The sequence below is a fragment of the Heloderma suspectum genome, chromosome 1, assembly GCF_057233095.1.
Source record: "Heloderma suspectum isolate Gila_16-S chromosome 1, 16-S_ref, whole genome shotgun sequence".
Taxonomy (NCBI): domain Eukaryota; kingdom Metazoa; phylum Chordata; class Lepidosauria; order Squamata; family Helodermatidae; genus Heloderma; species Heloderma suspectum.
The window spans coordinates 159326927-159353185 of NC_139458.1; the positions used below are offsets into that span (position 1 = coordinate 159326927).

General features: G+C 42.8%; 1 protein-coding gene across 1 annotated transcript in view; it reads right to left on the bottom strand.

The window, feature by feature from the left end:
• Window positions 1-26259, bottom strand: part of DPP10 (dipeptidyl peptidase like 10) — a 561648-nt gene that overhangs the window by 283095 nt on the left and 252294 nt on the right. The window contains exon 4 of the mRNA XM_084808348.1: window positions 14680-14774. Within this exon, the coding sequence (XP_084664474.1) occupies window positions 14680-14774 (95 nt within the window). The remainder of the gene's footprint in view (window positions 1-14679; window positions 14775-26259) is intronic.

Consider the following 26259-nt stretch of genomic DNA (forward strand, 5'->3'; position numbering starts at 1 on the left):
GTGACACCGGAAGGTCTACCTCCCCCAGAAGGGGCAGTCCGGAGGGATGGCGAGATCACCGCCACCCCTCAGGCTGGGTATGTTTTCGCCCAAGAAGTGCCAGCTAGCCGCTGACACAGTTAGATGCCCATCCTAGTTACCCCTTTGCAAGTATTTAATAAATGTGGCCCAATTTTCAACCCAAGCTTGTTGTCTGCGTCTTCTTTAACCCATCTCCGCTCGCAAATAACACTTTTACACGCAAAATAGCAGCTGGAGGAAATTTTTTGGCAAGAAAATGGTGCAAGGGTGCAAATGTTAAATCCCACCTCTCCGTATGACCCAGTCATGATCTCAGTTGGGTCCCTTCAGCTGCTTTCTTTGGAAAAAGGAAGTGGCCTGAATTAAGCACACTTTTTTTTTATAAAGCATGCTTAACATAACCTGTAGTTTGACTTTTATGTAGCATCAAACCACAATCACAAGTCCACTTCAAGATGTAGTGCTCATGTGAAGAAATTACATCCCTTGTTGATTTCATATATGCATGCACGCGCATGCACACACACATTGAACCAGCCACTGTAGTCTAATATACCTTTTGGCACATCACCACAAAACTCTTACGAATAAATTATACTCTGCCTTTTCATGTAAAAATAGATTACAAAATTAGCTTACAAATCTTAAACAACAATTAAACCAATAAAAACCATTAAAACACACAAGACAAAACATTCTTAACAGCAGTGTTCTTGCCAACCATATTATACCCCAAATGGTAGGTTAATCAGCTCTAAACAGAGCATTTGATAGCATTAAAGTGCTTATGAATTACTTATGTATTTCAACAGTTAGCCTATTGTGAAAACCTGCTGCAGGTATACTGTCAAAAATCACAATGCTACATAAAAAACAAAACTACATTCTAACAATAAAACATTGTCAGTACTCTGAAACTATTGCATCTCCCCTGGGAATTGCTCTACAGTTTTCTTTAGTATTCAGTCTCATCTCTCATATTAGGCTACAATCGTTAGTCAGACTAAGTCCAACTTAGTTCAATGGGGCACACTCCCAGGTTAGCATGTATAGCAGAGATAGACAACATGGGACAATATCAAATGCTACCCCCATGCCAGTGGGACCCAGTGGTAGCACTATGGGAACCTAGCAGCTAGCGAAGCAATTGGAAACAAGTGGGAACATTCATTTCTAGAATGGTGCAGGTCAGCAAAGCTCACAGAAGGGAGAAATTTCTGCTCATTTCCAGGGTTGCTTTAGGAAACAGTAGTTCCTCTTGTGTTCACAGTAGTTCCTGTTGTGAGCACAACAGAACCAGCATAAATGCAGTGGCAGTATAGAAAACTGCTGATAGTGCCCCCCAGATGTTTTGGACTACAATGCTCAGAATCCCTGCCCATTTGTCATGTTGACTAGGACTTAGAAGAGTCAGAGCATTTTTCTACATGAGGCTGTTAATCAGCTTTTAATCTGCTGCATCTCCTTTTGGTTTTGTAGCAGAATTGAGCTCTGAGCACTACATGAGAAGCATTTCCTGCTTTTCTACTACATAACCTCTAGGTGGGACTGTGGTTTAGCAGAATAGCACAAATACACAAGAGGAAATTTTCTTTCACTTTCACAATTAAATGCTGCATTTCCCCTGCTCTAAAAAAATTGCAGAAAGTGCTGGTTAGATACAGAAGTGAAACTGGGGGGTCATGACATCATCTAAAGAACCCATAAACAACCATAAGTAGGAAATGACCAGTGCATGATAAATGTAGAAAATCTCATAGTCCAAATTATCCCTACTTTTAGAAGACAGACCTTGGCAAAGTCATTCATGCTTGGATGACTTCTAGATTAAATCATTGAAATGTGTTCTATGTGGTGAGCCCTCGAAGACAGTCTAGAAAACTTTAGCTAGTGCAGAATGAGTCAGCATTCTCATATTATAAGTACTTTCACACAGCTGCATTAAATGTTACTAATTAATTTTCTAAATATATATCCCACTGCTTCAGCACCATAGCAGTTTCAATGTGTCTGCTTCCAGTGATAGTTCAAGGTGCTGGTTTTGACCTATAAATCCTAAATCTGTGTCCCAAAGGGAAATTTTCCTCCAGCATCTGTCCTAAACCAATAGCCCTATGAGCTGTTAACTCAGCAAACATCTGAGGAAGACTAGGATTCACCAGTTGCAGCTGGGTTGATCGTAGCTCATCAGTGGCCACTGCTGGGTCTTCTCATGATTAGACCCTCCCTACTGAGTAGATCCTTCCCCATGAGCATACCCTGGATAAAACACCTTCTGGCAGCCAGGCAGACATGTGGTGACAGCTCTCATCATCCCATCTGATCTATTGCTGATCTATTCCGACCGGCTGCCGCCGCCACCACCACCACCATTTGCAGTCTGTTTTTTTTTTCCCATTCGTGATAGGCTACGTAAAGACTTATGTAGCCTATCACGTCTGGCTCAAACAACAACAACAACAACGCGTACGCAAATGGCGGCGGCTACAGCCACCGCCATTTGCATCCCTTATTTTCGCCATCTTAGTCTACATAAATATTTACGTAGACGAAGACGGCCAAAAATAAGGGACGCAATTGGCGGTGGCCGTAGCTGCCGCCATTTGCATACGCCTTTTTTTTTTTTTAATGCCAGACGTGATAGGCTACGTAAGTCTTTACGTAGCCTATCACGGCTGACTACAGGGACGCAAACGGCAGCGGCTACGGCCACCGCCATTTGCGTCCCTGCTAGCCAGCGGCCGGATGTCCGGCTGCTGGCAGAGCCGGCCGGCAGCTCTGCGGAATCCCCGCAGAGCGGAGCCGGCCGGCGAGGATTCCAGGGGGAGGGACGGAGCGCCTCCCCCCCCCAGCAGAACCTGGCGGAGCCAGGTAAGGGGAGTTTCATACATCCCTACAATTTTGCTAATAAAACAGTGGCCCACATTTTTTTTTTACGTTAACCATCACTTTGATTTCCCCTAAACTATGGAAGCTGGGAAGAAGTTAGGGAGCTGGATTGTCAGAAGAGTTATGTCTAGTTGAAAACATTATTAACAGGTTTGTGTAGTGTAGTTATTTAGAATGCAGGTTATGAACTAAACATCCCTGGTTCAAATCTCCAGTTTTATTCTGAAATATTCACCGTTGATTTTGAAATGAGATCAGCTTTCTGGCTGATATGGCTGGCTCTCATGTCGAAACCCTGCTTGATCTGTGGAATGCAGAAATGACTAGGGATGTCAGAGAATTCTGTGACGGATCTCGGTGAGGCCAAATGCCAGTGCATTCGGCCCCCTGAAATCCATTGCGGAACGAAGCCCCCGTCCCCCCCAACCCACGAAAGGTGAGCGGGACAAAGTCCCCGTCACCTCCAACCCACAAAAGGCGTGCGAAACAGAGCACTTACCTGCTCCCTTCCGCGCAGCTTTGCGAATGGCGGCCGTCCTGCGGCCGCCATTCACTTCCTCCTCTTCATAGCTGTGATAGGCTACATAATTAGCCTATCATGGCTAATGCAGGGACGCCATTTGCATCCCTGCGGAGGCCGTGATAGGCTACGTAAGTATTTATGTAGCCTATCACGGCAGAGGGGGAAACCCCAGCATACACAAATGGTGGCGGCTACCGCCATTTGCGTATGCTGGGGGATTTCCCCCCTGCCATGATAGGCTACGTAAATATTTACGTAGCCTATCACAGCTCAATACAGGGACGCAAACGGCGGCGGCTACGACAGCCGCCATTTCCATCCCTGCAGGGCTGCCCAGCAACCAGATTTACGGCTGCGGGCGGCTGAAGCCGGCCGGCGGCTCCGCAGCTTGGCCGCGGAGCAGAGCCGGCCAGGCCAGATTCCGGGTGGGGGGGAGGACTGGATTGCCTCCCCCCCCCGTCGAGGATTCTGGGAGGAGGGATGGAGCATCTCCCCCCCACCGCAGATTGCCCAGCGCGGAGCCAGGTAGGTGTTTCGTACATCCCTAGAAATGACCCAGGCAGTTAAAATGATTGCTCCTGAGCTCCCTCTCCTGAGTAAAGCTTGTACTGCTCCATGGTACACCCCAGAGCAGAGAGCAATGAAACAAAATAGGAGACGGCTTGAGTAAAGATGGAGAAGAACTCCTAGTGGGTGCAATTGAACCCTGATGTGTGCCTATGGTAAGTTATACTCACCTCTGTCTGCACTGTGCACTGCTTGCCAAACCCCCACTGGCCGGCCAGCAAGTAGGCAAAGAAACAAAATTTCACTGCCTCCATTCAATCTTCTATATGCTGCCCAGCAGAGCTTTTCAGGGTCATTCATGGCCTATCACATGCTGGCCCTAAGGATACTGTAGACCAATCTGAGACTCGCTGTAATTCCTTTGCTAGGCACTTCCAGGACAAAATCTTTTGCATCTGCCAGGACATAGACTCCAGTCTTACACAGCAGGTGAATCTGGTGAGGTGTCCAGAGCGCAGCCTTGTCCTGTTTTCTTGGATGAGTTTCTGTTGGTACAGCTCAGGGATGTTGACAAGGTGCTTGGACTGGTTCGTGCAACCACTTCCATATTGAATCCTTTCCCCTCTTGGCTTATAAAAAACTGGCAGAGAAGGAACAGCTGGCTGGGCCAGGGAGGTGATTAATGCCTCCTTGCATGAGGGAGTGGTCCTGGGCTGCCTCAAAGAGGCAGTGGTGAGATCACTTCTAAAGAAACCTTCCCTGGACCTGGAAAATCTTAATAACTTCAGGCCAGTGGCAAATGTTCCTTTCCTGGGCAAGGTTCTTGAGCGAGTGGTTGCGAACCAGTTCCAAGCACTCTTGGATGAGACTGATTATCTAGATCCATTTCAGTTGGGGTTAAGACTGGGTTTGGGCATGGAAATAGCCTTGGTCGCCCTGTATAATGATCTATGTCAGAAGAGAGACCAGGGGAGTGTGACCTGGTTCCTTCATCTCTCAGTGGCTTTCAATATCATCGACCATGGTATCCTTCTGGGATGATTGTCTGAGCTGGGAGTAGGAGGCACTGCATTGCAGTGGTTTCACTCCTACTTGGATGGTCGGCTCCAGAAGGTAGTGCTTGGGGAATATAGCTCGGCCTCATGGATTCTCCAGTATGGGTTTCCACACAGTTCAGTTCTGTCCCCCATGCTATTTAACATCTATATGAAACCGTTGAGTGCGGTCATCCAGAGTTTTGGAGCATGTTGTCATCAGTATGCTGATGACATGCAGCTCTATTTCTCCTTTTCATCTTCTTCAGGTGAGGCTGTGGATGTGCTAAATTGGTGCCTGGTGGTGACAATGGACTGGACAAGGGCTAATAAACTGAAACTTAATACAGACAAGACTGAGATGCTGTTAGTGGGTGGTTCTGCTCTGACTGGATGGAGGGTGCTCAACCTGTTCTGGATTGGGTTGCACTCCCCCTAAAGGAGCAGGTTCATAGCTTGGGGGTCTTCCTGGAGCCATCTTTGTCACTTGAGGCTCAAGTATCCTCAGTGGCATGGAGTGTCTTCTACCAACTTCAGTTGGTGGCCCAGCTATGCCCCTATCTGGACAGGGATAGCCTGACTTCAGTTGTCTATGCTCTGGTAATCTCCAAGTTTTTACCATTACTGTAATGCACGCTACATGGGGCCGCCTTTGGAGATCGTTCAGAAGCTGCAGCTTGTGCAAAATGCAGCAGCCAGACTGATAATGGGGACCAGAAGGTCTGAACACTTGCACTGCTTGCACTGCTTGCACTGGCTGCCTGTATGCTTCCAAGTAGGGTTGGCGGAGAATTTCTCCCCGAAACTTAGGGATGGCGGAGAATTTCTCCCCGAAACTTTGGGGGGCCGAGCGCCAACGTGTTCGGTCCCCCGAACAAGTTTCAGGGAGAAATTCTCCGCACCCCCCCGCCCCCGTACCCCCCCCCTGTGATGGGACTTACCTTTGCCGAATGTCCCTCCCGGCGGCGGGTCCGGCCGGCGGTTCGGCGGGTGTTCATCCAGGGTGGGAGCGGCAGCCGGTCTTTTGACCGGCTGCCGCCGCCGCCATTCCAATGAAAGAAAAAAAAAACGTCCCCGTGATAGGCTACGTGATGATTAATGTGGCCTATCACGGCCAGATCTGCAAAGTCAGCCGTGATAGGCTACGTAAATCATCACGTAGCCTATCACGGGTGACTTAAAAAAAAAAAAAGCGCGTACGGATAATGGCGGCCCCCATAGGGAGCCGCCATTCCCGTTCCTTATTTGGTCGCTGTAGTCTACGTAAAGATTTACGTAGACTACGGCGACCAAATAAGGAACGCGAATAGCGGCTCCCTATGGGGGCCGCCATTTGCGTACGCGCTTTTTTTTTTTTAAGTCACCCGTGATAGGCTACGTGACGATGTACGTAGCCTATCATGGCTGACTTTGCAGATCTAGCCGTGATAGGCTACGTGAATCGTCACGTAGCCTATCATGGGGCCTTTTTTTAAAAAACTTTTTAATTCACGGCCGGGCGAGGCGAGGCGCCTCCTCCCCAGCCTGAATTTCGGCCGGGCGAGGCGGGAAGCCTCCCCCCCAGCCTGAACTTCGCGGGGGGAGCAGCGAAGTGCCTCCCCCCCACCGCGAAAAGCTTCGAGGACAGGTAAGGGACTTTCGTGCACCCCTACTTCCAAGCCCAACTCAAAGTGCTGGTTTTGACCTATAAAGCCCTACACGGCTCGGGAGCACCATGCCTGACAGAACAGCTCTCCTGGCATGAACCGGCCCATACATCCAAGGCCCTCCTCTGGGAGGAGGCTCAGAGGGCGGCCAGAAGGGAGAGGGCCTTTTTTGGTGGTGGCTCCCTATTTGTGGAATAATCTCCTTGATGAGGCCTGCCTGGAGCCAACATTGTCATCTTTTCGTTGCCAGGTTAAACCTGCCCTCTTCTCTCAGGCATTTGGCAGTGTATAATGAGTCTCTGATTGTCTCTGACTATTTTAAATTGTTTTAGATATATGTTGTGTGTGTTATTTGTTTTATGTCATTATGTGAATGGTTTTTATATTTTATATAATGCATTTTAATGGTTTTTAATTTTTGTCAACCACCCATAGAGCTTAGGCTATGGGGTGGTATAGAAATATAATAAATGAAATGAAAATGAAATCAGGAAGGGAGTAGTATTCGGACTTAATGCTGTATCTAACCCCAATTCAGTCCAGCTTTGTCTATACCCCAAATATTACAGCTCAAACTAGATGATATCCTGAAGAAACCAAAGCAAAGAACATTCTGGATTCATGAGATTTCCAGATTAAAGTATGAAATTCAATATGCACCAGAGTGCATGTTACAGGAGGGGCCGCATCAGGAGGCTCACATAGCTAGTGTCCTAACATCATACTATTTATACTAAATGTATAGTCTTTGGATCATTTAATGTATATTTTATATGCAGAGTGCCAAGGGCTTGACATCTACTGAAAACAAGTACAGTTCTTTCCCCTATAATGTTATATTTAATAAGAAAAACAACTTTACATGCCTGGAGCCATCTCAGCAAATTCATGTTTGGAATATTTTCAAAATTTACAAAGTAGAAAATTCAAAGAGCCCCTAAGGGAGTTAAAATTCCCGGTTTAACTGAGATTCAGTGAGACGTGTATGCCTAATTCCATTTAGGCTCTTTTGCAAATCTTGGATTAAATAATTAGGCATCTGAAGTATCCAGTGGATTGGCAACAAATTCAGAAACCAGATCCAGTAGTAATTTTTAGGATATTAACCACAGACCAACTTAAATATCAAAACAAAAACAAAACAACAACAAAAACGAATCTTCCATTCTTTACAGTGTAACTCTGTTTTATTACCTACCCAAACAAATATTTGTAGGTTAAATAAAAACAAAGGAAAGTATGCATTAAAAGTGTAGAAGCATCAGAATGTTCTCTAATGAAGTTTTCTACATCAATTAGTGATTCCGGGGTGATGAATAACCATCAAAGATATCTGTAGTTATTTTAGAGATTATCAGTGTTCTTCTACAGAACTGTTACTAATATATATTATATTTTTACATGGTTCCTTATCGTGAAATGAGAGACAAGTCAGTTATCAAGGAGCTCATTTCTAGGCTTCCTGTGTCCTATACCTTGGGATCCTTATACCAATATCAAGTATTGACTGAGTTAAGAATGTAAATAATGTAAGTGGCTGCTCTGAGTACTAGTAGTAGTAGTACCAGTTACATGAATTACGCAACTATTATTATAATTACCCATCTATATGCTAATATATGCTGTATATAAACAAGAATATACATTTGCAATCCCAGCATAGTCATCATGCAATCACAACAAGATCCCTTTTTGTACTATGCTAACCTGTATGAAAAAAGGCATCCGTTAAAAAAAAGAGAAGGCACAATCGTCTGAACAAAGTTCAGAAATAAAAAACAATGAAAGAATGTTGCATTACTAATGCAATGACTTGGAGACAATGTTGTGCAAGTGCAAGTCTGCTCTCACAACAGGACTTCAGTTTGTGCAAATGGGACTTCTTCATCTTTGTCTGTCCCCTGCAGCCTCCCAGACAGCCCCCACATCTATTCCAGAGAGTCTTCCAACCTTCCAGAGCAGATCTGGGAGGCATGTGAGGGGGAATGCAGCGGGGGAGGAAATCCCTTCTGCCACTGGCCTCTGTTCTGCTGGTGGAATGGCAACATTGGATACAAGCCATTGACTCCACTCTAGAAATAACATCAAGTAATTTGGAATCCCAATATCTGGAGACAAATTCAGAGGGGAGAATATCATAAGCATCCCTACACATAGATTACAGGTTGCAGGGTAAGATCATCTTCAGCAGTCCTTCCCTGGAAGCCCCTGCCAAAGTAAGTGAAGCTATCAAGTAGAGGGCCTTTTCTGCTGTGGCACCCCAATTGTGGAATCAGTTTCCCAGAAAGGCTCACCTGACTTTGTGCAGCACCAGGTGAAGATCTTTTTTATTTTCCCAGGCATTTTAGTCTTTTAGTTATGTTATTTAAAATCTGTCATCGTAGTTTAAATTTCTGCATTGCTGCTCAGTTTTATTCTGTTTTTTTTTTTACTTTTATTTTATAGTGTAGTTTTAAACTTTTAAAATGTTATAATGTAATTATGCTGTATTGTGGTTTTAATTGCTGTGACCCACCGAGAGAGCTTCAGCTATTGGGTGGTATAGAAAGGTAATGAATGAATGAATGAATGAATGAATGAATTGTAGAAAAGGTAATTGCTTTTAACCAAAATGTGGCATAGGGATGGCGGAGAATTTCTCCCCGAAACTTCGGGGGGCCGAGCACCAACGTGTTCGGCCCCCCGAACAAGTTTCGGGGAGAAATTCTCCGCACCCCCCCACCCCCCACACACACACCCGGGACGGGACTTACCTTTGCCGAATGTCCCTCCCGGCGGCGGGTCCGGCCGGCGGTTCGGTGGGTGTTCGTGCGGGGCAGGAGCGGCAGCCGGTCTTTTGACCGGCTGCCGCCGCCGCCATTCCAATGAAAGAAAAAAACAAAAACGCCCCCGTGATAGGCTACGTGACGATTAACGTAGCCTATCACGGCTAGATTTGCAAGGTCAGCCGTGATAGGCTACATCAATCGTCATGTAGCCTATCACGGGTGACTTTAAAAAAAAAAAAAGCACGTACGGATAATGGCGGCCCCCATAGGGAGCCGCCATTCCCGTTCCTTATTTGGTCGCTGTAGTCTACGTAAAGATTTACGTAGACTACAGCGACCAAATAAGGAACGCGAATGGTGGCTCCCTATGGGGGCCGCCATTAGCGTACGCGCTTTTTTTTTTTTTTAAGTCACCCATGATAGGCTACGTGAGCATTAACATAGCCTATCACGGCTGACTTTGCAGATCTAGCCGTGATAGGCTACGTTAATCGTCACGTAGCCTATCACGGGGGCTTTTTTTAAAAAAAAAAAACTTTGGAGTTCGTGGCCGGGCGAGGCGGGAAGCCTCCTCCCCGGCCTGAATTTCGGCCAGGCGAGGCGGGAAGCCTCCCCCCCTGGCCTGAACTTTGCGGGGGGAGCAGCAAAGCGCCTCCCCCCCACCGCGAACAAGCTTCGACGACAGGTAAGTGACTTTCGTCCACCCCTAGGCATACATATAGTGTAAGTGTGGTAGCCATTTCAAGCTTGTAGCATATCTGGAGAAGGGACCAGTGTTGTATGGAATTTCTCCTCTTCACATTGCCTCCAATTCAAAAGCACAGAGAGGAGTTGGTTCCCCAAGCACAGTCAATCTGTTGTATTTTGAGTTGTGCTGTGCTGCGCAGTGTAACAGTAGATGATGCCAAAAACAGAGATCCAGGGAAAGCAAGGATGTTTATTAACAAAACATGGAGGAAATTCAAATTCTAAGTAAGCTCTCCAAAGGCAAAGAAGGGGGAGCTCAAGGGGGAGACAGTGGCTTTGGTTTAGAGAATAGAACCTGGTGCTGTGCCAAAAATGTCTCCCACATTTTTTAAATAATTCTAATTCAATTTGATAGAAAAAGGAATTGCCTCCAAAAAAATATTCAAAGAAGGACATTTCAGAGAAATTCATATGGGCATGATTTGCAATTTTTATGCTTATCTTATGAGGTTGCTGAGGAATGTGAGTGAGTCCTGTCGTTCACTGCACAATCATCTTTCCAGCAACCTGCAGTGTCCCTGGCTTCCTGCACTTCAATTAAAACACAGGTGAAGGTGTCATGAGGAAGTAGGGATGTTGCGGCAGCCTGAGGGTGCGTGAGGCAGACTCCCCCCCACATGCTTGGCCTCCCAGACTCCAGTTGATGGATGGCACCACTTACCCATACCTGCTTGGCTCCCTGGATGAGCTGCCATTACGCAGCCGTTTACACAGGAATACAGGCTAAATGGTCCATTCACACCTGTAATGTTGTGTAAATGGCCCTCTACAGCCACCATTTATGTAAGTAAGAGGCCTTTTCCAAAAAACCCTGAGCCACCATTTTTACACAAAATGACCGCTCGCTGAGGGGTTGGGCACACACCGCTCACCGGGCAGGCACAGACCATGCAGCGGCTCATCCAGGGAGCCAAACACAGCTGGGTGGCCAGTGGGGGTTCAGTAAGCAATACACAGTGCAGACAGAGGTGAGCCTATCCATCTCTGTGAGGAAACTCCTCCCCATGGGGCTTTTTCAGATCATGAAGTGCAGGTGGTCAGGGAGGCTACAAAGAGATAGAGATATGTGTAACAGAAAGGAAAACACACACACACAACACCATCAGCCACCTTCTAATGATAAGGTAAGCTCAAAAATACCACCAAACTATCAATCCAGTAGAGATTCAGCTGTCCAGCACAGATTCAGGCACCAGCTAAAGACGTATTTGTACAAGCTTTGGGTGTATAGGCAGATATTTTATCAGTTTTCTTGTACTGTGATCGTTTAATTATATTATGGTGTGTATTTGTAAAGTTAGAGTTATATTTTAACTGTGTTCACATAGGTTGTTAGTCTCCCTGGGTTGCAAGGAAGGGAAGTGTGTGTGTGTTTGTGTGTGTGTGTTGTGTGTAAGAGAGAGAGAGATGAATTCAAAAGAAATTCTAAAGTGCCCTGAGAAGGAGGCAAAAAAATAAAATAAAAATGGAAACCTCTTTCATGGGGGAAGAGAACTTTCAGGAAATTGGAGGACCGCATCTGGTACAGTGCTAACAGAAACTGCTTGCAACTTGAAAGATGGAAAGTAAAATATTGTGTTTTTCCCTAATAGTCTTATTTTAGAATAGTATTTTTTTCTGACCTTGTTCTAGTTTAGATTTTTAACATGACTCTCTCACATACCTCAGTGCTTTAACTCAGAAATAACTCCAACATTTCCTTAAAATCTTTGTTTAAAAACCCACACAAGGCAGTCATTGATTTAATTAGTGCTGGCGAGTTTAGACAACCCATGTAAAAAAGAAGATAAAACAGCTCATCCTTGGTGGGAGGAGGGGGGCAGTCCTGTTCCACTGACTGAAGTATAGAGGATAATTGTGTAAAACAAGTAGCAAATTGAATTTCTTGCCTCTTCTGAAAAAAAGTGCCTTTTGTGACCTGAGTTTTCATTCTCTACTTGGCAGTGATACATGAGGATGTGATGCTCCTTGAACAAGCAAAACCAGCTTTTTCTCTATGCCCAAGAATGCACTCAACAACCATGACCACAAGTATTGCCACTACCATAGACTGCAAGTGTAATAGTCAAATGAAGACAGAATGACACACCACCACAACGCGGGCCTTTCCCCCTCTCTCCATCCTCAACCTTTCTTGCTTATCCAGGTTCCAGTGACACAAACATTAGTGTGGTTTTTTTTTTCCTGAAGGTAAAGTAGTTCTGTACTCTGAAATAATCTACCAGGCTACTGTGGCCCTGAAACTAAAGGCCATGCAATGAAGTCAGTGAGGGAGAAAAGCAACTTCTCATGCCACCTTTTAGTAAACGAATTTAGAATGTCCCTCTGCATTTGTGTTTGCCAGAAGTATCAAGACTTTTGTAAGTTTCATTACATAACTTTCATTTATTAGGTCCTATTTAATGATTGATATGGTTGCCAATCAACTGATATGCAATTTTGTTTCCACCAAGAGATAATTATTATAATTAAGTACACATTGCTATTTTTTCCTGCCAACCTGGGTGTCAAGGTAACAGACAAATTGCCCAATATCTGAGATAGAAGTCTGATCAAATGAATATAAGATTGGTTTATATGCTGATGGTATTTCACTAATCTTACATGAATCAGCAAAAGCAGCTGGGAAATTACTAGTTTTTCTTAAAGCTACTGTAATTTCTAAAATACATTCATGAGTGTAGCTGCCTTCAACTTGTTCAAGCCTATGTTTATCACCAATCTGTGACACTAGACCATTTAAATTTTTACCAATATGTCTGTCTTTCCCTTCCTAGTTCCCTATTTCAAACTGTCTTTCTCTCTCTTGGTAATTCTCCTCACCACCTTTCTCTCTTTTGAAACAAACAAACAAACATGTCCCAAGCAACAATGAAAGATGGCAGTGTTGTCTTGGGCTATCCACCTTAGGTTGTTAAGTAGGTCCCAAGCCACCTGTTGAAAGTCAGCGCTCCATCTTTAGTGCTCTCTTCAGAACACTCAAGATGCTACAAGTTCAGACATCAGACATTTCAAACAACATGCATATTGTATTATGAATAGTTACCAAATAATTGCAAAAAAGGAAAATTCATATTCATTTATTTTGAAGAGCAGAGGTAGAAAGTCTATCTGTCCCGCATTTCCAGCTACACCATACAACTCCCATTTGTACCCTCACTTCCATACTACTAGTATCTTTTGAACAAAATGCCAGGCACTCCCTCATTTCTCCCCATTTTTCCTGTAATTGGAGTCCCAGCCTAAACTAGAGATATGGAATAAAACCACACTTTCAGATTTTTTTGGAGGGGGGAGGTAGATTTCTTCAATCTGTATCACGAAGAAATGGATGTGGACCAGACACATTTTGTATTTGGAAGTCTATTTGTTTCCATACTTGTGTGATACATTCTGCGTAACAGAAAATTCATTCATTCATTCATTCATTCATTCATTCATTTCATTTCTATACTGCCCAATAGCTGAAGCTCTCTGGGTGGTTCACAAAAATTAAAACCAAACGGCACACAATAAAACAATTTAAAATATATAGAACATTAAAACCACAATATAACAATACAACCACAATAAAACCTAGAAGCAGTGCAGGAATTTAAAATACAGATTTAAAACAGCAAAGCTAAAAGTCTAGAAAGCTAAAATGCTAAAATGCCTGGGAAAATAAAAAGGTCTTCACCTGGCGCCAAAAGGAATACAATGTAGGTGCCAGGCAAACCTCACTAGGGCAGGGAGCTCATTCCACAGGCAGGGTGCCACAGCTGAAAAAGCCCTCCTCCTAGTAACCACCCGCCTCACTTCCTTTGGCAGGGGCTCACGGAGAAGGGCTGCTGAAAATGCGCCCAATTAAATGCACACATTGGAAAAATGCATGAAGAAAAATGCATACATTAAAAAAAATCTATATGGATTTATTTCCATTTCTAAAACATTCACACAGAACCACCATGCAACAGACTTGGAGGGTGGAAAACAGTAGAGACTGGTGGCTTCTAGGTCAGTGGGGCAGTAAATCCACTCTGGGTTTCAGTCAGAACCAGTCAGAGCTCTAAAGGAGCTATCCAAGTTGCTGAACCGATGTGCAACCCTATACATGTCTAGTCAGAGGTAAGTCTGACTGAGTTTAATAGTGATCTCCATTATTCAGGAGCAAAGCATGGAAATCACCACTTGATGTTACAGTCAGTAAGAGCGTGTGTCTACCTTCCCTGTGCATACTCTATCAGCTCCTGATTGCATTTTTTGATCTCATCATCTACATATCTAGAACGGTCTGGAAAGAAGTGAAGATGTTCCACATCCACAGACAGTGAGAAGCAATGCCCCATGCCATATTGCACAGTGTGTTTGAAACTGTGCCTTAAGAGTCTGAACCAGGATTATGGGGTGGGGAACGTATTTGGGGATTTTGAGGGAGGGAGCAAAGAAGCTCTGCTTGGTATGTATTTTGATATGTGGTTCTCTGGATTTTACGAAAATCTTTAATGATTCAGAGAAAATTCAGCAATATATGTTCATATTAATCATAAAGAATTAATACTTACAAAAGTTGCATTTTCCAGCAATACTGTAGTTGTATTTGTTTCTACATTCAGTTTAACAACATGTCCATGCCTGTTTTTATACACCACTTCTGTATCTGTTAATAGAAAAATGCATTAAGGATTAGCTAAGGCAAAACATTCCATGCGATAACTCCTTAGTTAATGGATCTGTTCAATGAAGAAAAGTGATGTCCATCCAATACATTAAAATGTGCTTAGGCTGAAGTAATGACTTCATTAGCAGCATCTAATTTTGTGTGGATTTGTCCAGAGATAATTGGAAAGTCGCAGTGCTTCTAGTCTTCCTGACCTCACTAATGGAGGTGGTTCCACCACATCAGTGAAGCCATGTCTTACTCCTTTGTGTAAAACAAGACCAATTGTCCCATGTAAAAGTAGTCACATTGCCCATGTTGTTTTAACCCTGAAACCTTTATTTGGTTAAATGATTGTTAATCAAGAATGGATTCCTCCTGGGACACATGGCACTTCTATGAGAAAATAGTTACATAAGCAAATATTTGCAAGAACTTTTAGCTGTTTCATTAATTTACTGCCCAACTGCTATAAAACACATTAGCATAACTCATGAAAAGTGCCTCAATGCTTTTTAGTGAGTTAAGCTCTGGCTATACTTCCAAAGAGTTTATCTGTATGGAAGTGTACTATGACCATACTATGGTCCATGCAAAAGGAATACTATGACATACAAAAGGAAGAAAATGACAGGAAAAATAACAATGCATTTGTAGATGTAATAATTTCTTCAAAAGACACATGTTGGCTGTGTTATGATAGCACAGTAATAAAACCATAAATAATCCAGTGTGCTATGTTCCCACTTGGCTCCTCCTGCATTCGAGAGAAGCTAAACAAGCCAAGGACTCTTCATCTCTGGTTTAGTTAGTCATAATCATAAGCCAAGAACAAACCCGAGCTTACGACTCTGACTTGTTGTGGGAGAGACAAGTCAGAGTTCCTGGTTTGGCTGTCACACTAACCAAGCCAGATATAGAGAGTCCCTGGCTTGTTTAGCTCCTCCTGCTGGTATGAAATGCTAAGTGGGAGCGATAGAGTGTAATGATACACTAGCATTCTGGGACACTCATAGTAAGCCAGAATTCTTTTAAAAGAACAACTGACATGCAAACCAGACCATCATGTAAACAAGCTCTATGAATGTGTATTGAGTTATAATTTCTGGCTGTATGACCTTGCATCATGCCACCTTCCTTATTTCATTCAATCCCTCCTCAAAATCCAGCTTTCCCATTAAGCCTTTGGCAAAAAAACCCTAGTTCAAGGGTCTGCAACGCAACACTGATGGTGCCTGTCAAGATCCCTAAGTGTGCCTGTGACCAGCACACTTTCCTCAATGGAACGATCTTGCTCCATTGACTTTAATAGAGGTGGGGAAAAGGGTACCCTGCCAAAAAAACAGCAGGAGGGATTATCAAGAAAAATGAGAATCCAGAAAGGGATAGCAAGAAAAGTGAGAATCTAGAATGGGGACCCAAGAAGAGTGAGAGGGGGGGGGTGTCTCTCTACATTTTACCACCACCCTATTGCAACTTGTGGTGGTGCCCAGGACACTTTTTCAAAATGTCAAATGTGCCTGCAGGCCCAAAAATGTTGCCTTACTCCTGCCCTAGTTCCAAAGCCTAACCAAACCTAAGCATGTGCAGCTGAAATAACTGCACATTCTTCCCTTATTTACCCCTGCCTCCACTTCCCTCACATTCCTCTTTTGCTTTCCTGTGTCAAATTTTATATTGGGTTATATCCAACACTTACTCTCTGCCAGTGGAACAGAAACTTCTGTTGGAATGGATTTCCTGTCCCCCCTACATTCCCCCTGTGTCCCCAAATTTTCACCCTCTAGAGCAGACCGGGGGAAACATTGAGGGGGAGCACAATGAAGATTGTTTATGCTGCACTTTTGGTTTTAATGTTTGTGAACTGCCCAGAGAGCTTTGGCTATTGGGAGGTATAGAAATATTAAAAGAAGAAGAGAAAAAGAATTAAAGGGACAGGAGAGCAAGGGGATAGGGGAAGTCCACTCATGCAATATCAAATTTAATCCAGTATAATGCCCTGTCCTCTTTTAGTCTGTTAAATGCCACTATTTAACAAACAAACAAACATATAAAATGCCAGCCAGTCAATATTAGTCACTTTATTCGTTATAAAGTTAATGCATTTTTGAAAAATATTCAGTTAAAAGTTAGCAGCCATTCAAATTAATTTGAGCTTAGTTAAAAGTTAAATAGTTACACTTCCAAGTAGTTGAAAGGTAAGTTTAAAAAAAGGTAACTAGTTAAAAGTTAAGTTTATTCATGACAAATGTGTGCAGAATAGGCAATTCACTATTAGCATTATTTTTCATTTTCAATTACATTTACTGGGTTTCTTTTCCATAAACCCACAGAAGCACACTAATTCACTTCGAACTCACCCTGCTTTACCCCAAAACAATGTTCTACTTATCATACAGTTTTCAGAATAATGATTTACTAATACCTACATCCTATCCTTCTTACTTTCTCCATGTATATAAAATCAATGCATCATTGGTATACCAGAATAACCAGAAAGAAGATATTAATAATCAGGTGACAAATGAAAGCTTTTTCCACAGAAAACCTCTGTTCTTACCATTTTTATTGCTCAAAAGGTAAAAACACACACATTCAAATTGTAAATTGTTGTTGTCAGGATCAGTGTCATCATGACTTAATTATGAAGAAACTGTTAACACTCATCATGTTGTTCAATTATTTTAAATAGTCCCTGGAATATTCTGAAGTAATAAAGAAGAGAGCCATTCAAAGCATCTGCAGGAGATGGAGCTTTGCAACATGGAGTGGGGGCTTTGAGAACTAGGCTGCTGAAGCAAGGAGGGGGTAGAGGGCATTTTGTAAGGATCAATTTTCAGTGGGGGTGAACTAAAAAGGGTCACATGAAGAGGCACTTTTAACATATATTTTAGCAACACACATTTACTTCAACACAGAAATATTGTGGTGCATGTATCTTAATATATGAATATGAAATTATGATTGCTATTTCAGGAAACTTAGCACTGCTCCAAAAATGTCCAGAATTCTGATATAAATTTATCACAAATGCCCACTCGATAAATCTCAGGTAGGCTTATAAACTTGTCAATTAGGACAGCTTATTTACTCACATATAAGAATGTAAGAAGAACCATGCTGGATCAAGCCAAGGGCCTGTCTACTCCAGGCTCCAGCATTCTGTTCACACAGTGCTCAACCAACTGCCTGCAAGAAGCCCACAACACAAGCAGGGTACAAGTGCAATTGTACCCTCCTGCTCACATTCCCCCTGAACTGGTACTGAATGGAATATTGCCTCCAATATTACAGATAATATATAGCCATCGTGGCCAGCAGCTATTAATGGCCTTATCCTCCATGAATTTCTGTATTCCCTTTTAAAGCCATCAGTGGCCACCACTCCATCTTGTCAAAGTGAATTCCATAGTTTAATAATGTGCTATGTGAAGAAGTTCTGCCATTTATCTGTGCTGAAGCTCCCACCAATCAGCTTCATGGGATGACCCCGAGTTCTAGTATTCTGAGTGAGTGAGAAAAATGTCTTCCTATCCACTTCCTCCACATCATGCATAATTTTGTACATATCTATCATGTCTCCCCTTATTCACCTTTTTTCTAAGCTAAACAGTTCCAGCCACTGTAACCTTTCCTCGAAGGGGAGTTGTTATGGCCCCTTGATAATTTTTGTTGCCCTTTTCTGAAACTTTTCCAACTCTACAATGCCTTTTTTGAGAACAGTTCACAGTATTCCAGGTATGGTCACTCCAAAGCAGTATGATATTGGCAGTGTTATTTTCAGTTCCTTTTCTAATTATGCCCAACATGCAATTTGCCTTTTTCATCTTCTGGGTCCAGTAAATTTAGCAGCAGAAATGGCTCCCATTTAACTGGGATCAATGTCTCAGCTTGTTTGAGTTTGTTCCCTCCCCTGCAGCCAATTGGCTGCCCTGGTAAGTTCTGCAAGTGCACAGAAAGTGCCAGCATGAACTTAGAAACACTAGGACTTGTAATTCTTAAGATATGATATCTCATAGGAGGGCATGCTACTCTCTCTCTCTCAAACAAGAAGTCCTAAGTTAATTTAAAAAAAAAAAATAGTTCTATACAGAGTCCTAAAGAGTATCGGAGGGTGCAATCCTATCGTAATAGGCAGCCACCTCCAAACTTGGAGGCAACTGCCTATCCAATGCAAGGCAGAAGCATGGAGGGGATCATTCCCTCTGTGCTTCAGCCACCCTGCGTTTGTGGTTAGACAACAAATTTTGGCTGTCTAGCCACGGGAAGGCGCAGCAGGGGAAGTGGATGAGACATAGGATGTGTTGTACTGGCATTTCCACCTTCCCCACCCTGGAACGCTCCATTTTCGCCACTATGCGCTCCTCTTCCAAGCACGGAGTGAAGGGCCATTCTGAACTGCCTGCAAGGAGCGTGAGTGGGGGAGGTCAGTTCTCTGGGAACCAACCTCAAAGCCCGTGCTCCGAGGTCAGTTCCCAGAAACCAATGTAACCCATGGCCATCTAGCTGCTGACTAGCAGCCACAGGATTGCTCCCTAAGTTAGGGGAATCTCTGGGAAAGACAGATTTTGTTTTGTTTTGTTTTAAAACTTTTAACTCATACTTTTTGTTTTAAAAAAGTTAAAGTTAACCGCCTTTTAAAGTAAAGGTCAATATCGAAATCAGATTGATTATGTACTTTGCAGCCAAAGATAGAGAAGCTCTATACAGTCAGTAAAAACAAGACCTGGAGCTGACTGTGGCTCAGATCATGAGCTTCTTATTGCAAAATTTCGGCTTAAATTGAAGAACGTCGGGAAAACCACTAAACCATTCAGGTATGACCTAAATCATATCCCTTATGAATATACAGTGGAGGTGAGGAATAGATTTCAGGGATTAGATCTGATAGACAGAGTGCCTGAGGAACTATGGACGGAGGTCCATAACATTGTTCAGGAGGCAGCAACTCAATCCATCCCAAAGAAAAAGAAATGCAAGAAAGCCAAGTGGCTGTCTGAGGAGGCTTTACAAGTAGCTGAAGAAAGAAGGGAAGTGAAAAGCAAGGGAGAAAGGGGAAGATATACCCAACTGAATGCAGAGTTCCAGAGAATAGCAAGGAGAGACAAGAAGGCCTTCTTAAATGAACAATGCAAAGAAATCGAGGAAAACAATAGAATGGGAAACACTAGGGATCTTTTCAAGAAAATCGGAGATCTCAAGGGAACGTTTTGTGCAAAGACGGGCATGATAAAGGACAAAGAAGGCAGGGACCTAACAGAAGCAGATGAGATTAAGAAGAGGTGGCAAGAATACACAGAAGAACTATACAGGAAAGATCTGAATGTCCCTGATAGCCATGATAGTGCGGTCACTGAACTTGAGCTGGACGTCCTAGAGAGTGAAGTCAAGTGGGCCTTAGGAAGCATTACTAACAACAAAGCTAGCAGAGATGACAGCATTCCAGCTGAGCTATTTAATATCCTAAAAGATGATGCTGTTAAAGTGCTGCACTCAATATGCCAACAAATTTGGAACACTCAACAGTGGCCACAAGACTGGAAAAGGTCAGTTTACATTCCAATTCCAAAGAAGGGCAATGCCAAAGAGTGTTCAAACTACCGTACAATTGCACTCGTTTCACATGCCAGCAAGGTTATGCTCAAAATCCTACAAGCTAGGCTTCAGCAGCATGTGAAGTGAACCAAGAACTATTAGATATAACTACTCAGTAGTTTTGTAATTTCCCCCCTCATGTTTGGCTAGTGAATTTTAGAGGACAAAATATGGCATACCACAAAGAGCTAGTTCTTCTTCACGGAAAAGTATGATGTTTGCAAGCAGTGAAGATGCCTGCAGAAAGAAGGGCACCCTGCTTTCATACCCATTTGGGTACAAAACACAAAACTCTACTTTTTAAAATGGGTTTGTACACTGTAGATGAATACCTATAAAGTGCTTTGGGTTCCTTAAATAAAAGTGTACATAAGTATTATGTAAGATTTGGGAGCAAGTACAGTAATCATGAGTAATCACTATTAATTTCTATTAAAGTGTCAATCCAATGAATGACACTTTGTGATAAAGAACACTCCTAGACAGGATAATGAATTATTTGATGACCACTTGACAAAATGATAGATTTATTTAAATGAGAAATGATGACAGAAAAACCTTAGGCACTTTTTGTATTTCATTACATAAATTATTTGAGAAGGTAAGAAGAAAAGTGGTCATAGCAAGCAGCATGCTGAAAGGCTTGCCACCTCCTTTTTTCTGATAGGCTCCCCATCTTTAACAGCTATATAGAAGACAAGTACAACATTGTCCTCTCTCCATGCTATGAATAGCTTACCTGAATTTGGCTGGTGCAGATGGGTGAGGATTTTGGTTCGGTTCAATTTTTTAAAATAAGAATTTACCAACATTTGCACATTTCTTCATATGGGACAGAAAGAACTTGAGATTTTAAGAAGTCAAATACAGGAGAAAGCAAAGTGACAGATTTGTCCATCCCTAATTGCCACTCATTTGCAACAAGTAGCCAGTGGTCTCCCTGCCCTATGCAAGTATCTCTGCTGAGTGGCAATGGGCTCACAGTATATTTTAAGCAAAAATTAGGAAAAAATGTGGATATTCCATTGGACTGCAACTAGGGATGTACGAAAGTCACTTACCTGAACCCGAAAGTTCGCAGTGGGGGTGAGGCGCTCCGTCCCTCCCCCTGAAATTCTGGCTGGGGGGGAGGCGCCCCGTCCCTCCCCCTTGAAATTCTGGCTGGGCGGGAGGTGCCCCATCCTTTCCCCCCTAAATTCTGGCCGGGGGGGAGGCACCCCATCCCTCTGGCCGCGAATCCTGTCCTGCTGGGACGCAAATGGCGGCAGCCGTAGCCGCCGCCGTTTGCGTCCCTGCAGTCAACCGTGATGGGCTACGTTAATGTTTACGTAGCCTATCACGGCTGAGTGAAAAAACAAACAAACATGCGTACGCAAATGGCAGCGCCCATGGGCGCCGCCATTTGCGTTCCTTATTTTGGCACGTGTAGTCTACGTAAACATTTACGTAGACTCCGGCGAAAATAAGGGGAATGCTATTTGCGTTCCCCTTATTTTTGCCGTAGTCTACGTAAATGTTTACGTAGACTACACGTGCCAAAATAAAGAATGCAAATGGCGGCGCCCATGGGCGCCGCCATTTGCGTACATGTGGTGGTGGTGGTTGTTTTCACTCAGCCGTGATAGGCTACGTAAACATTTACATAGCCTATCACAGTGTTTTAAAAAAATCTAGCCGTGATAGGCTACGTAAATCTTTACGTAGCCTATCACGTTTTGTTTTGTTTTTTAACTTGGAAATGGCGGCGGCGGCAGCCGGTCAGAAGACCAGCTGCCGCCGCTGAACCGCTGCCGAACCGCCACCGAACCGCCGCCGAACCGCTGCCGGAGCCACTGCCGCCAGGGACATTCACACAAGGTAAGTCCCGTCCCGGGAGGCGGGGGGGACAAACCGTTTCTCCACCAATTTCGGGGGGCCAAATGCGCTGCCATTCGGCCTCCCTGAGATTCGTGGAGAAATTCTCTGACATCCCTATCTGCAACACAACCAAACCTTGGTGCAACAATGGAGCATACATCCATACAGTATCAACCAGCAGATCCTATCCATATTCATAGAATTAAAAGTGGTCTGGTTACAGAAGAAGTTATAGCTTCCCTAAGGAGACCAACCTCATACTTTGAAACATGCGCCAAAAAACATACCATCACTATATAAAAAAGAAGAGGAAAATCCACCAGTATGTGATGGTCAGTCAGCATTAAAGTCATTAGGACCCACAATCAATTTTTTAAAAATCTCAAATAGTTTCCATTGCACATATGAAGATATCTGCAAATGTTGGTAAGTTCTTATAATAAAAATGAACCAAACAAAATGTTCACCCATATGTTTTGGCGAAATTCAATAGGTACAGTTATTCCCAGCATAGAGGGGGCCATGTTGTACTTGCCTGCCCTGTAGCTGTTAAAAATGAGGAATGTGTCAGGAAAAAAGAGGCGGCAACCCTAATTCAGCACCACAAGCATAGTTGAATAATACACAGGGATTCAAGCTTAGATGTTTATGAATTAAGCACTCTAAGCTCTCTACCTGGGTGGAAAAACCTATCAGCTTTGCTTTCTCCCACATTTTTTTTAATGTCAAGTTCTTTCTCTCCTGTTTATGAAGAAATTTGTTAATTTTAATAATTTCTTTTCAAAAAATGAACCAACCAAATTTCTCACCCTTCCCTAGCTGTGACCCCACACCCCAAACAGCAGCCAATGAAGCAAAGCGGGTACAGGAAAACTTGTAATGCCAGTGACCTGGTTTGCATGACAACGTGCACCTCATCCTGGGTTATTTAACCCACAATGAGCTGCAGTGCCTGCAGGCACCATTTTGCATATCCAACGCTCACTCGAGCGTTGTCATGTCATGCAAACCCGGCTAGCATGGGTTATGCAAGGGTTGTTTAACCCTTGCATAACCCATGGTCTGTTCTAATCTGGTCTGTTTGTTTAATGCTCACATAACCCACACTCATCAGGTTTGCATGACATGACAACCCTTGAGCAGGCACTGGATATGCAAACTGGTGAATGCACATATCATGCGAACTGGCCTGTTATGTCACATCAAGCATTTATTAGTTGTTAGAAGCAGAGAGGGACAGAAGAGAAGGAAATTCAGCACTGTTCCATTTAGCAACAGCCAAACAATCTCTGTAATATCTAACTTCAACCTGTGTCTCATATAAATCCAAAGATCTAACTGTGGGTTGAACTGAGAAACAGCAGAAACAGGACAGTAAACATGAGAGATGACTAAATAGTTGGTTTAGCCCTGTAAATATTTGAATTCTTTTTTTAAGTGTAAACATATTTTGAAAGAACATAAAAAAAAATTAACTCTTTAGCTAGCTAGAAAGGGAAGCTTGCCTAACAGTGGGTATTGTATCCTGACTGGTAAGTAACATGTTTAAAAGTAATGCATATAATGGTCATACACTGATTGAAAAGTGTATTTAATAAGGCTTTCTTAACATGAGCTTCTGTTATAAATATGGTTTTATAGAGCATGAATCATTGTTATAAACTCTAACAATCCATGCTACTTCAGTCTGGCTGTATTCTCTATAATGCACTAAAAATTAGGTACATAGGTAAAGACAAGAATAGAATTGATTATTTAAATTGATTGGAAGTAGGTTGAAACCCAAACAATATGTTATAATGACTGCATGGCTTTATTGCTCCCACCTCATTTCCACATCTTCACATTTACTGACTGTACAATCCTATACAGGCCTACTCAGAAGTAAATCCCATTAAATTCAATGGGGCTTATTCCTGATGGAATGGAGGAGGTGAAGATCTTCATTAATTCTCCCTGCCTCCTGCAGTTCTGTATGCCTGTCCCATTCTGTAGCATTGGGGAACCTTCCAGATCTGGGGGAGGGGGCATTGGGTGAGGGGAATTGGCAAAGATTACCCCCCCACCACCACTTTCTGCCAACAGGAGAGTCCTGAGCAGACTTCCATTCAGAGAATATCCCACCAGCAGAAAAGAAGCTGGATCCAACCCAATGTATTCTTCAGTCCTTAGCATAGACAAAAGGAAATATTACTTTACAGAAGTCATAATTTATGGAATTCACTATCACAAAGTGTGATTATGGCCACTAGCTTAGATGAATTTAAAAATGATTGAACCAATGGATATAGCAATGATAATTAAATTAAACTTTCATAAATTCAGATGCAGGCCCAGTGACTGGACCTTCCAGATAATCAAAAGGGCAGAGGTAAGCAACCTGGTGCCCTGCACATGTTTTGGACTAAAATTCTCATCAGCCACGTGCAGCATGGCAAATGGTTTGGGGCTGTGAAAGTTGTAGCTCAAACATCTCAAGGGCACTGGGTTACCTATACCTGCTATAGAGGATCATTATCTTTATGCCCTACTTCTGAATTTCCACGAGGAACTCTCGCTAGCCAGTGCTGGAGACACCAGTTTACATTAGACCTTTGATCTGATTCAAAAAGACAATTCTTAGAAAATCAACAATGATTTGTTTTCTAAACTAGAAAATGTAGAGTTTCTTTATGGATGCTGTGGACTCATTTATTTTGTGCAGCTCAGGCTCATAGGTGAGCTTGTAAAGAAATGGCAGCTTGGTGACAGTATGACAAATGAGGGTCACCACCTCTAAAATTGTGTTCACTGCTAACGATAAAAAGCAGGAGGCTCAGGGCTACAGTGTGCCTGGCCTCATAGGTATTTCTGCTCAAAACACTTCTATTCAGAATCAGAGACAATATGCCACAATATGAAAAGGAATCAATCTTCCTCAATTTTTTTTTGTCCTTTCACATACACAAGTCCATAATACACGAAAGAAAAACAATGCATTTTCCAAAGGGAATATTGTAGGCCAGATTATCTCCTGAGTTACATCAGTGTGACCCAACAGAGAAGCATTGTACTGAAAAGGACATTTACACAAGCATATAACTAGGTAGGTTTGCTCCATTTTTAACTGTTGTGAAATTAGCACAGAATACTACAGTGTTTTTTCAACACATTGTTTATATGTTTAAACAAAAATAAATTGTTTTTGTTCAGATTAACTCTTACATTGGAAAATGTTTTCCTCAGTTTGTCATTTTACAAGAAATATGGTAACTGAAAACCAAGATATTGAAGTAGATATTCTGGTTGTATGTAATTGTTGTTCACATATTATTTCACAGCAATAATGTTAGACTTTAAAGCAAAGGGCAGTATCCAGTTCGATACTACGGCTAACAGAAATTACATTGAACTAGTGTAAGCGACCACTAGTGCAATGCCAATAGAATTTGCCAGCATGACAGATTTTCTAGGGAAACCCATTGTGCGGGCAAACACTACTGGTGGTGTGCCAGAGGCTAGCGCAACTTAATTTACATTGGTGGTAGTGTCAAATTGCATACTGCCCATAGTGTGTCATTTAATAACCATGTTCTCTTATTTATATTTTATGGATTGGATCCAGATTTAGTCATACTTAGAGTAGGCCTATTGAAACCTATGGGGCAGCTAAGTTGCGACTAACTTAAGTTCCATTGATATCAATGGGCCTACTTTAAGAAAGACTAAATTCGGATCCAACCTTATGTTTTGCTACTACATCTATAACTGGCATCTAATAATGAAATCCTAAGCCTGTTGTAAGTCCTATTCAGTCAAATGTAATTAACTCCCCCAGTAAGTATGCCTAGGACTTCAGCCTAAGTCAGGCTTCATCAATATACCAGCAGGGGTATATCACATTTGGATGAATCCCAAATTCAATACCGAATCGGACTGATTCAGAGATACCTGAAGTGAACCAGGACTCCTCCAAAGCAGACTGAATAGAACCTGAACCCGCCTGAAGCTTCATTTATAATTCAGATAGGGATGTCAGAGAATTCCACCACAG